Source organism: Rhipicephalus microplus, chromosome 5, assembly GCF_043290135.1.
Source record: "Rhipicephalus microplus isolate Deutch F79 chromosome 5, USDA_Rmic, whole genome shotgun sequence".
NCBI lineage: Eukaryota > Metazoa > Arthropoda > Arachnida > Ixodida > Ixodidae > Rhipicephalus > Rhipicephalus microplus.
Genome location: NC_134704.1, coordinates 11,518,068 through 11,533,507, shown reverse-complemented (window position 1 = coordinate 11,533,507; position 15,440 = coordinate 11,518,068). Strand labels below are relative to the sequence as shown.

Below are 15,440 nucleotides of genomic sequence, written 5' to 3'. Positions count from 1 at the left end.
CCGGGTCCCCTAAAGAGTTTTGCACTTTAGGGAAGATACAAAGAACGTGCACACGAGCTAGAACTGCGGAGACACACAAAAAGAAAACAATATGAGAGGAAAGAAAATGAAAAACAAAACACAAGTAAGCGTCTGGTTCTTTTTTATTATTGCAAGAAATATAAATGGCAAAATAAAATGTCCGCAACTGTGAGAAACTGCAGAGAAAGAAAATGAGGAACGGTATAGCTATGTGAGACTCCCGTATTTATGACGCCCACTAAAACCTGCATGGTAACTTATGGCTTTAATGGATAAACGTTTTTGCGTTTGGCGTCGTGACTTGAGGAGACGGGGACGAAAAGAGAGAGCACATAAAATTTGATTTGTTGAAAGATAGTAGCTGTGTTTCTCCTTCTGTTTGTCCCCATTTTTCTAAGTCAGCTTTGAACTCCAAGAATACAACCTGAATCTTCTTTGGTTAATCGATGATCACCGGCCCTTCGAATGTGGATACCTCCGGCTTTCGACCACACTCTTGAATAATTTATGTTAAAAATATCCTAGCCACCGATCATGGCTTTAACACTCTCACGAAATCCATCCCTCATAACGTCTCATCATTTATGTATTAGTATTAAACCGACGTCAAATATACTGCACACCCCAAATTATGATTGCTATAGCATGAACTGTAAAGTAAGACTACATAGTCTTCAGTTCGTGCTATTGCAAACATCTCGGTATACCCACAAAGCCAAGCCACCACCATTCTGATGCATATAAAAAAAGCGAATTTAGGACGTGTAGATATATACCCAGCAACGGCTTGCATGCTCTTCGGCCCGTTTAAACTCTAGTACAACAGAACGCTAATGATGAGAGCAGTTCAAATAACGTAGTATATAAAGGGCAAAGAGAGATTTATGCAGTGTGCGAGACTACTCTCATGTACATTTTACATCAAGGAAGTAAACAATGACTGCGAGTTATGAGAACTTCCAAATCAAGAAAGAAAGCATCATCAATACTTTGTATCCTGCGGACTGTTGAGTGCTTGAAGAGTCAGGCATGTATTGATGAACAAGTCTGTGTTGTAGGATTATTTTACTCCGAATCATAATAACAGTGCAGTCCGCGACGGTCGATCAGTGGTTACAGTGCTCGGCTGATGGCACGAAGGTCACGTGTTCAATCTCGGCCGCGGCGGTTGTGTTTCGGTGGAGGTGGATTGGCAGAGGCCTGTGTACGCGTGTGAGCGTGCGTTAAAGAGCACCAGGATGTGGAAAATTCCTGCAGGTTCGCAATACGGCGACTCTCACAACCATATTGCGGTTTCGGTACGTTAGACCTCACATATTAATATACAAAACGTGAGCAATTCTGGACACACTAAGAAACTACGAAGAAGCTTGACAACGCCCCGCCGCGGTGGTCTAGTGGCTAAGGTACTTGGCTGCTGACCCGCAGGTCGCGGGTTCGAATCCCGGCTGCGGCGGCTGCATTTCCGATGGAGGCGGAAATGTTGTAGGCCCGTGTCCTCAGATTTGGGTGCACGTTAAAGAACCCCAGGTGGTCGAAATTTCCGGAGCCCACCACTACGGCGTCTCTCATAATCATATGGTGGTTTTGGGACGTTGAACCCCACATATTAATCATCAAGAAGCTTGACAATAAAAAAATATTGGATTCGCCTGGTTTCATTCGAAGCAAAATGATCGCAACAACGACAATCTCTAACAGTGCTAGAGTGAGTTTCATAAAGGAGACAGCCTTGGTACATCGCGTGCGTGCGTAATCAGCCCTTATACGACACTCTAGCGTACGCTAAGCGTTCCCTCGTGCTCATCCATAAACATAGTACCATAGTACACGAAGACGTAACACACCGGCCCATCGGAAAGTGCCACGTTACGTGAAGCTGCAGCGAGAAACTTTCTCAAGAGCACCAAGAGCGAACCTATGTTTTCTTTGCGACTGAGAGAACCAGTACGCGAACAGTTCGTGGAAGTTCCCAACGCGTGCCGCTCAAAGATCAATAAGTGCACTGATCGCGTTGGATGCAGGCACTCGTGCTACAGGCATGCGTGTGGCTCGGCTGAAATGATGTTTTCCACAAGGGTGATTCACGTGCAACGTTTTTTTTTTTTCTAAGCGCGCCATTTCTGCGCTCGCTTCACGTCTTTGTCTTGTCGCTTCCTCCGACGAAGCAGTGTGATTGCAAAAGACGGTTCTTTTTTGCCATGAGGGTTGTCTCCTAGCTATACACCGGCATATTCTTACACAAGGACTTGAGGCGTTTGAATTGAACGTTGATCACACGCCACATCAATGTATACAGAAAGTCATTCAACAAGAATCAATTCATCGGTTCTTTTCTTTGTGAAATAATGAAACATAAGTGATTGATGATGGCCTTGCACGCTCGTTTCTTCCTTCTATTTTTTTACTACTGTCGCTTGCTAAGGCACAAATTATAAAACGATAAAGAAAAAAAGAACAGACCGGCAAAGACCACGCGGTTTAGGCAAACTGTAAGCTGAATGGGAAAGCCGCCTTTAATTGTAGAGCCCACTGTAAACACTCTTGTGGTGACTGCTACAAGTACGCATTCAAGCTGCCCGCTATACCGGGCGTCTGAAACTCACCTCAACCAGCGGGCCACAATCAAGGAGGTGAGAGCAGGGAGGAGGGGGACGGGGGAGGAGGGGCGTTAAAGGAGCTGTAAAAATGCGTTGACATTTGAAAGCAAAGCTTTGAAGTACAACTTATGCAGTTAACTTCTGAAGGAGATTTGATTTCGTTATTCCAAGCACATGTCAATAAGCTAATATCTGGACGCCGATTTTCCTATATAGCTTTTCTTTCCCGGTTATGTTTCACGGCATGCTAACCACAGGGGATGCACGCCTCACAAAAACAGTGCTTTAGACCAGTGACGCCTTTAGGGTTCACAAACCTACCTGTTAAAATAATTGACAAAATTTGGGGCGAAAACAGTCATGGGAGAGCAGCGAGCCGCAAGCAAAAGGTTCGACCGATGGGTCATGTGTTATGAGACCACGGCAATAAGTATTCGTAATCTTTGCGAAATAGGAGAGCAAACAGTGAGCCTTTATTCATCGTTGTGTGCAGAAGCGAGGTAGTCACCACACATATAAGGCATCGTGTGCGCTTCGTTGATACATTGGCTGGTGGCGATGAAGAATAAGTCACATAATTCTAAGGCACGCAACATTACATTCCAAGAAAGAAAATGAAGGAATGTGTTGTTCTGTATTGGTTTCAGTGTTTACGTTTATTATTGAGTACATAAATATCTCCCTACACTATCACCAGTCAGCTCCAGTAGTTGCATAAAAATAATCAACTATTGATTGATTGATTTGTGGGGTTTAACGTCCCAAAACCACCATATGATTATGAGAGACGCCGTAGTGGAGGGCTCCGGAAATTTCGACCACCTGGGGTTCTTTAACGTGCACACAAATCTGAGCACACGGGCCTACAACAATTCCGCCTCCATCGGAAATGCAGCCGCCGCAGCCGGGAATCGAACCCGCGACCTGCGGGTCAGCAGCCGAGTACCTTAGCCACTAGACCACCGCGGCGGGGCAATAATCAACTATTGGACCCGAAATGCATGCAGACGGTTTCTTTCTGGGTTGTATTCATCGCGAGCACAGAAAAAAAAGATACTCGTCACGATGGTCCTCGAACGCGGGACATTGAAAGATCGTCGACCATGGTAGTGTCTCTAGCAAGGTCATCATTTGGTCGTAGCAGTTTTCAAAGCACACATGCATGTTGCGTTCGTGATCCTACCACCAGGCTCAGAGAAGCATCGGCGTGGCTGGCTTTCATACGCTGGTAATTCACTCGGTGACGCCATGTGCATTAACAGTGAACAGCTACCGGAAGCTGAGACCACGTTCATCTATAGGCAAGCACAGGGTTCCCATTCAGAGGACGGGGAGGATGGGCGGGGGGGGGGGTGAACGTTTGTAACAGTGCCCTTGCCCCTCCTTATTACGTAAATGTACGGGGCTAGCTTTGCACCCCCCCCCCTCTTAGGAGGCAAAAGGGTATGCACCAACCCCCTTGCTCCCCTCTCTCCCCATGCGCCGCCTGTGGCCGCTTCGACGAGGATTCCTTCGTGAGTCAACTAAGTGGCTAGAAACTTTGTTAGTGCCGCAACATGCAGTAGTCACGACGCAAAAACAAAAGCTAAGAGGCATAACCCGAGCGACAAACAACGCTATAATAAGCACACGTGTACACATGCACACGCACTAGGCAGACTTGCTTCTATTAGCGCACATATCTTCGTTTAGATTCACAAGTTTTAAAAGCTTGAATTCCCTTGTTTTGTCGTCGGTGAGCTTTAGTGCTCGTTTATTTCTCGATTTAAGTTTTTATTTGTTCCAGCAACAACGGACTCAACCAGAATGCTCACTCGGTGATCACTCGTTGCCACGTTCCGGGCTTGGCCAGCCATCCAGCGCATGCGGAACTGTGCGAAGTTAATTATTAACTCAATATTGCTTCATGCAACGAGCTTTTGTTGAATTTGTCTTTCAACAGCAAGCAGGCACATCAAGCCCCAGGACACTGCACTAAACTAAGGGAGCGTGAAATACCGGATGCTCGCTGCGTCAAAGTTCTTAGCTGCAGTTGTCTCTGCCGTATTAACCGGATTTTGTCCTGAACGCGAAACAAGAGTGGTTAGCTTTTCCTTTTTTTGCCTTATTGAACGCTAAAATGCACTGAAAGTAAGAAGGAAAGAGAGAGATAAGTGGTTAAAGAGAAGTGGATATGTGCGCCATGCTTCGCGCTGCACGTGGGCACAAGTTCTTCCTCGCAAACCAAGCAAGAACAGGTGCGAGCAAACATCGGTGCTACAGCAAGGCTCCATATTCTGGGTTGCGGCAGTACTTGAGGTTCTTTATTCCCAGCAATGCTTTATTTTCGGTTCTAATCGCATAGAACGCGAGTAAAAAAGAAACACGGGAAGATGAAAGCTGTTTATCATGATGCGCAGCTGTTGCTCGTGAACCCCATCCACGCGCTGCTTTCAATGGCAGCATAAACATCCGAATCGTCGAAGCCAGCGTCTCCCGTGCTTGTTCCCTGGAGTGTTGTGTAATCCTTTACGCAAGTGTATAAGCTCCCAAACATGCTTGCAATACGCTCGTTCTGCTGTCGAACGGGTGCCGAGCTGTTTATTTAATGTCGCTGTTTGAATTGACGCTAGAGTTGAACGCTTCCAATTTGCTTTTTTCTTCGTATTTCAATGACTTTTTTATTTAGTACTAGTATCCCGCATTGCATATTACTGAGCGTATCCTTTTTTTATTATGTTACACTGCATTGTATTTTGCTTCATGTATGTTTGAACACCACAAACTTATTATGTATACGCTCCCTCATTTTGTACTATATAACGGTTACTTTAACATGCAAACTTCCTACCTATTTGTTACTTTTATTTTCAACATCATTGAAGTTATAATAACAGCAAACGTGTCATCACACAAATACAATAATTAGCAAGGCTTTTTGCGCCACATTTTCACACAAGTGTAAATTTGCTTTGTAATTTCTGAAGTTAGGCTCCACGCGTTGTTTCACCGTAAAAATAGACGAGCTGGTTTCACTTTATTGTATAGAACACGCCTCGTATCGTGAAACTCATGTCGCCCGCATGCTGAACGAGAAATGGTTGTGTTTATGTTGCAGTTTCAATGCGTATATTAAAAAGATCCTATGCGTTTACATTGTGCGATGATCACTTGCGATAATTCGCCTTCACTTCACTTCTATAGCCTTTTGAGGCCAAAAATATTGGGAAACGTCGCTTTCACTTTTCAGCTTGAATTCAAGAGGTTGTATTATACTGCCTCCGAAAGATGGCAGAGCTTTAAGTTTCAATCATTCGTTGCGAAACTTGCATGAAATGACATTACCTTTCCCGCAACGGCTAATATGATCGGCCCGTCGATATAAGAACACGTAACACGTTGCGAGACTCAACATTTAAAAAAGTATTGAAGGCAAAATAAGGAAAGTTCCCATAAAGAAACTACAGAAATGCAACTAGCAAAATTATTACGGCAACTTCCGTCCCTTTACGAACAAGAGACCGCAGGGGAGGGAGCAAGAAAGTTAAAACGCGACATTAATATAGTGATGCCACCCATCTGTGCTTAATGACGGCGTCCAAAGTCAGTGCAATGCCGTGTGAGCGAGAGTTACACGGCAGAGCTGTTTCACAGCGGTGCACTAAACAACTTCGACAGACTGGTGTCGCAACGCGAAGAAGCCGAAAGTAAAGTTGAGAGATGGGAAAATATTCATTCGGGAAAAACAATTCAGGGTCGAAAAGCTCTTGAAGGTAATGCTTAAAGCATACACTACTCCGTCCCGTGGCCTAAAATAAAGCAATAAAGGAAATAAGTATATATTAAAAGAATCAGTGCATCAATCTCTTATGCAATACACGCAATAAATTCATGAGCCCGATGAAGCGGCGTTAGTGAGAAGACCGCAAGCACACAGTCCGACTGACCATGACCGATTGGCGAGAAAGAGCCGGTGGCGAAGAGCAAAAAGGACGTGCAATCCAGGCACACGTGCATTGAGGTGAAGTGAACGTAAATGAAACACCCCCTCTCACTCCTCCCATCTGTTTAAAGCTCACGCTTACGCTCTCTTTTGTAGTGGACAACACGACGGAAGCTACGTAAGGGCGAGGGCAGAGAGAAAAAGAAAAGGGAGATGTTTCGGGAAATGAAAGTGTCAAAGAAAGGTAGAGGAGAAAACAGCGGCGACAAAACTAAGCTTTGTGTTATGGGGAATAAGTAAATAAAGGGGAGCCGGGATAGGGGACAAGCAAGAAGCCAGTCAGTGGGGTAGGGTAGAGGGGGGGATCAGAGGGCTCCCGAAAACGCCATAAAGCCCATGGCTGGGTGCACGCGGAAAATAAAGGAAGCAAAAACCACAGTAAGCAACTGAATGAATAAAAGGGAGGAAGTTGATAAGAGATGAAAGGAACAAAAAGAATCGATAGTGCCAGGATGGCCACTACAAAAAAAAAGTGCCTTCAGAGGACAAAACAGCACGGATAAAGAAACTTCGATAACTAAGAAAAAGGCGTGGGATCCAACGGGAAAAGAATATAGAAAGGATTACGAGGAATAAAGGCGCTGCAAACTGACGCCGACGGCTCCGAGGCGCACATTAGGAGCGGTCGACATCAAGCGAAATGAGACCGAAGAGCAGAGCCCGAGAAAATGAAATCGTGTTACCTCTGTCTAGACCGCGAGGGCGCTTTGACTTCACCGCCTCGCGCTCTGCGATCGACCTCGACTTTCCAATCGAAAAGAGGCGCCTCCTCTTGCAGAGTTTGCGTGCGTGCGTGTGTGTGTGTGTGCTGTTATAAATGGCTGTTGAAGCAAGAATGCTTGAAGTGCTCAGGGCACTTCTTTGACACGGAGAGCCGCTTGTAAGCCCCGGCTGCGACTTTCCTCTTCCAACAAAAAATACCCTTCACAGTACCTTCTTTTGACGGGTCACGCGAAAATTTGAAAAAAAAGAGTGTTAGAAGTGCAACTGTTCAGCGTGTCGATGCTAATATTAGATGCGGAGCATCTTATACTCGCGCCTTGTAGTGCGCCGTCCGCGTCGTCCGCGCCGTCCACACCGCTTCTCGAACATTCGACAGCTGACGCGCGCGCATGCGCCGTCGCGCCGTCGCCCACTCTTCCACCATCTGTGCATCCCTTCCTCCTCTACACACCGCGCGCGCTTCACTCCTCCACCATCTGTGCACCCTTCCTCCTCTACACACCGCGTTCGACATCTACAATTCTCCTGATTCTCCAGTGGACGCGCATGTGGCGTCGCGCTTCGAGAACATTCAACAGCTGACAGTGCATGCGCCGTCGTGCTGTATATATACTCAAGGTCGGCGCTCGCTCAGTCAGTTGCCGCTCGTCGGTTGGTTTGTACGGCGCGTCGACGTCCAAGGTCGCGGTAAAATGAATTTCAACGAATCCACAAACACAATGATCGACGTCCCTTCGACCAGCGCCGCCCTTTCGCATACGTGTGTACGTGTTCACTCATTTAACACCCCCTCCTACAACCACGTTAACCAATTTAGCCATCGACCCAAGTAAGTCGCAATTTAACACCCCATTTCACAACCACGTTAACCAATTTAGCCATCGACCCAAGTAAGTCGCACTTTAACACCCCGTTAACCAATTATATAGTCCGCATCCTCCTCAGTGTTCCCCCGAGGGAAGCTGCGGGCAATTTTTTTGTTGCACTTCTCTTTGGTTTGTCACAGATTTTTTTTACTAAAGCAAGGGTTGTGCTGGAAAGATGATAACACTGCAAAGTGCATTTCAAGTGGGCTTAGAGGAAGGACTCAGAGCGCAAGCTTCCCAGCAAAGTTCCTGCAAATCCCACACTGTGGATATCACTTTCATGGAATCCAATCGACTAGTAGCCTCCTACGCCTTGCTTTATGCTTCAAACCACAGTTACAAGCTAAATATTTGTCTAAGCTGAGTATACAGTTGTGCCCATGCCGTAAGCTTTCCTGGCACAGCTACTACACTGGCGTGCACAGCGTGTCTGGTGGTTTTAAATGACGCCAACCCATGCGTTCCACCACAGACGTCAGTTTTATTTCAACAATTTTTCACGCAAAGTTGTGGAACGCCACTTGATCGTGAGGTCACTTATTGGCGATGTTGAAGCGAGTGCTTTTGAACGCCTGGTCAAATCATAAGGAGGGCCGCTCTGTCAGGTAACTACTGTGGACAGGCTCTTAGTGACGTCCGCTTCTCGTATGAAAATACCGCTGTCATTGTGAAAATTATTGCGCGAGCAATCTGAGAGTACCTTCACTTGGTGGCAGATGAGATGATTGAGCGGCTTTCCGGTCGTTGTACCTTACATTTGTAGTCGCAACCAAGGCAAATAAAGTAAGATAATGTTGATTCTATGTTCCTGTGCACAACATTCATGTGGGCAATCTTCACAAAATAGACTGAAAAAAATTGTTACATAGGCAAAGAAACACTAGTATATGCCGTACTAGCACAACACATAGAGTTAATCCTGTATCATAGACAGAACAATGGTGAAGTTTAGTAAACCTGTATTACAAATAAACGAACACTTCCAGGTCACACATGCTTGTCAAAATACCAAGGCATCGAAAAACTGGGACAAAGAAACACATATCGACTAGACGCACGTCTTGAATAGTTATTCAGAGAATTATTAATACGGCACCGCAAATACAGTAGAGAAAACCCCGTTAAAGCTTAAGCTCTATAACAACTTCGAAAAATGTTCTTATGACGTATGCGTATTACGCGCAGCATGAGAAACAGGTCAAGTTTACCAGACTAAGGCAAGTGTACACTACATTAAATCTCACTTCAATCACAGCGGTCAATACCATTCTTAAAGCCCTTACGATTGCAAATCCATTGTGTTGTGAAGTTTCCTTTTGGCACTTTGACACTGATGTAATGTATCTTTTTTTTTCCTTTTTCTACAGATGAGTCTCTTCGATGATACAATGAGACCAGCGGCAAACTCGGTGCTACCACAAGAGGTATCCTGCTGGCGAGCTTCCAAGCCACACACTTGAATCATATGGGTCAGGACAAGTCGCCTGGAACACCCGTGACGCACCATGAACCGTCCAAGCTCTGCAGTTAGCGCGGCTACAGTGCCAGCACATGAGCAATCCAGAAAGGCGTTCACGAGGTTGGACCAGCTTGTAGTATTTTTACTCTCGTGTTGCTACGCGCTGTGCAGCAACGCTACCGGCGAGACATCGTGGGATGTTCAGTGCCCTGTGGTGTGCAAGTGCAGCATCGAGCCTTCGACGAACATGGGCATCAACCTGCGAACAGCCAACTGTTCAGGCCGTGGACTGAGGACGGTGCCTGTTGGCCTTCCATCTGACACGCAGGCACTTCTGTTGAACAGCAACCAGCTGACAGACCTTCACAACCAAATACCGACGCTGCGCAGCCTGGTTGAGCTTGATCTCTCGCGGAACCATATTAAGCAGCTCGGCCGTGGCATCATATTTCACAACATCAGCAGGCTAAAGTTTTTGGATTTGTCTCATAATGAATTCAAGACCCTGTTCAATGGCGTGTTTAGAGGCATCGTGCACCTAGATACGCTTCTCATGAACAGCGTGCAAATCAAGTTCATCGAGGAGCGTGTTTTCGACGGCATGCGTCTGCTGCGTGTGCTGACTGTGGACCGTAACCACCTGCCCTCCATCTATCCCGAATGGTTCCAAGACATGCTCGCCCTTGAGAGCCTGTCCTTATCGCACAATCACATCTCGTACGTGTACCCACGTGTATTCGTGCTACTTCACCGGCTGCGCTACCTGTCCCTCGCTCACAACCGCATTCGAGGCCTCAGCGATCAGGCTTTCTTAGGCTTGGACAATCTTACCACGCTGCATCTCGACAGCAACCAGCTTACACGGGTGCCGGCCTTGGCTCTGCAGAAGTTGCAAGGTCTGCATACGCTTCACATTGGGAAAAACCCACTCACGGGGTTCCGTTCGGGCAACTTCGTGGGATTGCCAATAGTCGAGCTGTTCGCAGACCACATGCCCACGTTGACGGTGATCGAGCGTGGTGCATTCCGCGAGCTGCCTCGACTACAAGTACTACGCCTGCACGACAATGCCAGGCTGCAGTATGTGGACGCGCAGGCGTTCGTCAATGTTCCGTCCCTTAGCCAGCTGCTGCTTCACCGCAACAACATCTCGGCGCTCAGCGAACAGCTCTTCCGCAACTTGTCTGCACCTGTGAATGTTTCTCTGCATGGCAACCCACTTCTCTGCGACTGCAACGTGCGCTGGGTGGTCGAGGCCATGTCAGCCCTATCAAACACGTCCGTTCGTTTTATGCAACTCGAGGAACTGGCCTGCCACAAGCCGCCAGCAATGGTTGGCCGTGGCCTCCTCAACATATCTCTGGATGAAGTGCCACCCGAGTGCCCACCTTTTCTCGTCGGCACCGTCAACAGCACAGTGCAGCGGAAGATTGGTGACGCACAGGTATTTCAGTGCTACGCCCTCGGCCTTCCAGAGCCCATAGTGCGCTGGCTGCTCCCCAATGGTCGCGTCTGCAATGAGACCGGAAACGACGTGCACGTCCAATTCAAACCTCCGGGAAGTATCACCATCTATCACCTGAGGCCGGTAGATGTGGGAGCATATACGTGCGTCGCTGAAAATAGGCTCGGCCGCGTGATCAAGGTGGTCGACCTGGTAGTCGAAAACATCGACATCCACATCTTCCCGCAAGGAATCCTCTCAACGTCGGTGACCGTAGTGTGGAACGGCACCGCACGCAACACATTTCCCCAGTACGAGATCCAGTACAAACCTGACGACGGCAAAGACTCACTGGCGGGTGCGAGCCCCAAGTCCGTGAGTGGCGCTGAAGGACGTTTCGAGTCAGTGACCGTGAGTCGTTTCTACAGGTCGTACACGATCAACAATCTCCAGCCTGAGACCAGCTACGTGTTTTGCATCGCAGTAAAAGACGACGAAGGTGATGCGCACATCCAGATATCGTGCACCCGCGCCCGAACCAGGGACGCAAACTTCATGCTCCAGGGCATCCACTACACGAGCAACGTGGCCGTGGCTGTTGTGTTAGGCATCGTGTCTACCGCGATTCTCGTGCTCTGCGCGGCCACTCTGGTGGCGCGCCGCTACAAGCACAGGCAGTACGAGACGCCGCAAAAGTCGCTCGTCAGCAATACCGCGTCGCAGGTTGTGCCGCTAGAGAGTTTGTACAGTCCGCTTATGGCGAACGTGGGCTCATGAGGACCCGCTCTGCGCGTCGTTTTGCGCAAGCAAGGCGCACACGAATCGCCTGGCGAACGCTCGACGCGCCCGTTCCTGTGCAAGAAGAGGCAGGTGAACAGTCGAAATGAATTTGTGTAGCGCGCTACAGCAACGCTGCCGTTCGGCCACGCAATCGAGGTGGAGCCAGACCTGGAAGGCGTAACTGAAGTATTAACGTGGTTAAAACGGAAAATAAGCGAGCAATGCGCTGCTCAACCAGGAAGCCACCTAATAACGCGACTGCCAGTTACGCATTTACAGTGTTTTACGTCAGCGTGATAACGTAGGACGCATGGAACTGCCAAGTTATAAGAAGCGCCGAGTGAATTTCGCGCCGGCTCCTGCGGGCAGCCCGCATAGATTTCGACCAGAAAGAACTTTAGAAATGTTCTTGTATGTTTCCTCTTCCTGTATCGTATAATTATCTCTCAGAATATTATGTTCTTTCTCACATTAGGTCTACTGCCACTACGTCAAAATCTCACTTTGTACAAATTTTTACGAACGGTAATGCTCAATGCGTCCGCGAAGAGTAGGAACGTTTTTACTGTTGGAAACTCACGAGCCGAATTTATTCTGTTGTTTTCAAAGCGTAAATATCCAAGGGCGATCTCGCGGAAACACAAGTATGTACTCGCAGCCCTTTTTCGAACGTAGGGAACACTCTACACGAGTAAATTGAATCGTGGAACCACGAGAGAATGCAGTTCGACTAGACTACAAGTCCCCGTGAAGCGGGGAGAAGACAAAGAGCGACAACAAAGACTCAACGACATCATCTAAAAGCAAAGTATCGCCTCTCCTACACGCAAGTCAACCGTAGCGCCTCTATATTCGCTGATCCTTTTTCTTTTCTTTTTTTTGCGTGTAGGCGAAGTCTCAATCATTGTCATTGTTGGGAATGCGTGGATGGGGAGGAGGGCAAGGTTTGAGAGGGCGCCCACGTGTCCCAGCTTCACTGGTTAGCTTGCTCACCACGAGTGCAAACTAATCGACACAATTACGGCACCGCGCAGTTCCGCAGAATCCCTTCCGAGCGTGCGCGCGCCTTCGTACTGCCGGTGCTTGTACTACGCTTCTCTGTAGCCTGCAATATACAGTTAAGAGTTGTTTCCTTTTTCGAAAGAAATATATACGTACTGTTCTTGAGCACATACACATACACACATATTACACCTACCAGCATTTCTTTTTTTCTTCTCCTTCGTTTTTCTTTCTTTTGCACTGACCGATAAGTTCTAACTTGTGCCAGAGAAATAGCTCGCAGCCAGATGTTCAAATCTATACAGAAGAAATGGCATGAAAGATATGTTTATGGTTTACAGCAGTCGTTTTGAAAGCCGCTATTTCGTTTCGCTGGCCTAAAACCTTTGCTTATGGTGTATTGTGCACGAGCTTATTTGACACATTATCACAGTGAATGTTAATCCACACCATTGCGCATGTTATTTACGCACTGCTAAGTTTACTTCGTTCTGGAATATTTTGAGTACCAGGTGTAACATTCACGAGCTGTAATTTGTTGTGAACCCTGCACTATTGAGTCAAGAACTTGTTTTTAAGCGTGCCACGCGTGTTATCCAACAATGTGCTTTCGGAAGCAATCCTAATAATCCTTGAAGTAAAACAGATTGCTAATCAAAACAAATGATATGTTGCGATATGACACTAATTTATTCTTCTGGCTTCATTGCGCAAATATTTTTCTGGTTGTGGTAATGTGGCTCAAATACAGAAGTGCACACATATATGAACATTAGACAATACATCTACGGAACTTAAGACCTAGTCACACTACTCACCAAAAGACAAGCTGCCCATCTATACTTCAATAAAGATGTTTATGAAATAACTGCTTCAGTAATAAAGTTTTGATGGTTATTGAAATCTAGGCCTCATTCGCTTTCTTTCATTGAAGTAAATACTGTAATAAAAGTAATCTGCAGCAGTAAACTGACCAACGAAAAGTGAGTATTTACGCAACATTATACTGGTAAATATGTGACTATGCCCCACTATAGGCTAAGGCAAATCACGGGATCGAATCCTGGCTGCAGCAGCAGCAGTTTCATTGTAGGCGAAACTGCAGTTGGCTCGAGTGCTCAGATTTGGGTACTCGTTAAAAGAATCCAGGTGGCCAAAATTTGCGGAGCACTCCACTACGACATCTCTCATAATCGAAAGGTGGTTTTGGGACGTTCCATCTCACATATATATCTATCACTAAAGACTAAGAAGCCACTCTTGTGCCAGAACTCGTGCCTTGAGGATGAAGCTGCGAGGATCTTGATCGGTGTGCATATCAGGAAGTAGTGTTTAGAGAGGGAGAAAGATGCAAGGACAAGCCGAGAGGTTAAACAGACGCACGCCCGGTTTACTACCTGCATGTACTGGCTGAAGAGATAAAAGGGTGGGTAGAAATATAAGAATAGAGGGGACAAATATATACAGCTTCACTAGCATGCTTGGGGGAGCCCGTGCAGTCTACAGGCGGTCGCCTCAAAAGTATTCACAATTATAAAAATATAAAATGACAGTGAAACTTTATTTTCACAGTTATCACAATCTCATGTATACCTCCGTGCGAGAAATGTCCAGAAAAACCAAGTAGCGTTTTCGAACATCTAATTAGCTTATTTCTTATGATTAATAAAACCATTTTGCTAGGAAGCGCAGCCACTATTACAAAAAACACACAAGACAAGCGCTTAACTTCAACTAAACGTTTATTGCAAAAATGTGTTGTGTGTTCTTTATAATAGTGGCTGCGCTTCCTAGCAAGATGGATCCTTACCAACTGGCCCGATACAATTGTTTAATAAAACAAGTTTTGTAAGTTCCTTGAGAAATCTCACATACTGCTGCGGTACATTTCTGCTGCTTGAGTGTATTTGAAGGGCCCCTAAACTACTACGAGATCAAAAGTGAAGGAGTGGTGTCTTTTGTCACCTTCGCGATCCTTCTTAGAGGCACTGTCAACGCTTCTTTTTATTCATAAAAACTTGTGTACAGTGTCAGCACTAAGCGTTTGGTGTCAAGACTTCACTTCAGTTACACGATGCTCTCTCCACGTGCACATTTGGAGACGCACAAAATGAAGTGCCATCTGTTGGTTGTGTTCGATATTAATGCGGGAGAAAGAAGAAGGAGTGGGATACATAGCAATGTAAGGTAGGAGACAATTCACAAATGTTTTACGCATATGTACTAATCGAAAGTACGTACTCAAATTACGTCACGTAAATCACCGTTGCCATCAGAAGTGCACTAAAGAAACGCGAAGCGCCAAAAGAGCTTAACCCATTTTTTTTTTAATTTTTCATTTGAAAGTTAAACAGAAGAATTTGTACGTTATTACAGCTGCCCCCAATACCAATGTGTCTGCAGACAAGGGACATCCAGATCAAGACCTACTTTTTTTCATCGGTATTCAGCAACAGCTCAGCAGATGAGACATTCAAAAGTGACGTGGGTGTGTACAATGCGCAATGCGTGGATAGTACTGCACATCTTAGGCTTAGTAAAAGGAACAGGAGGGAAAGAAAAG

General features: G+C 46.4%; 1 protein-coding gene across 2 annotated transcripts in view; it reads left to right on the top strand.

Moving 5' to 3' along the window:
• LOC119175016 (leucine-rich repeat neuronal protein 1) overlaps window positions 1-12,183 on the top strand; it is a 99,039-nt gene extending 86,856 nt beyond the window's left edge. For both annotated transcript variants that reach the window (XM_075894848.1, XM_037426180.2), the window contains exon 2: window positions 9,560-12,183. In XM_075894848.1, the coding sequence (XP_075750963.1) occupies window positions 9,698-11,872 (2,175 nt within the window). In that variant the 5' untranslated portion in view covers window positions 9,560-9,697 and the 3' untranslated portion in view covers window positions 11,873-12,183. The remainder of the gene's footprint in view (window positions 1-9,559) is intronic.
• The last annotated feature ends 3,257 nt before the right edge of the window (window positions 12,184-15,440 follow it).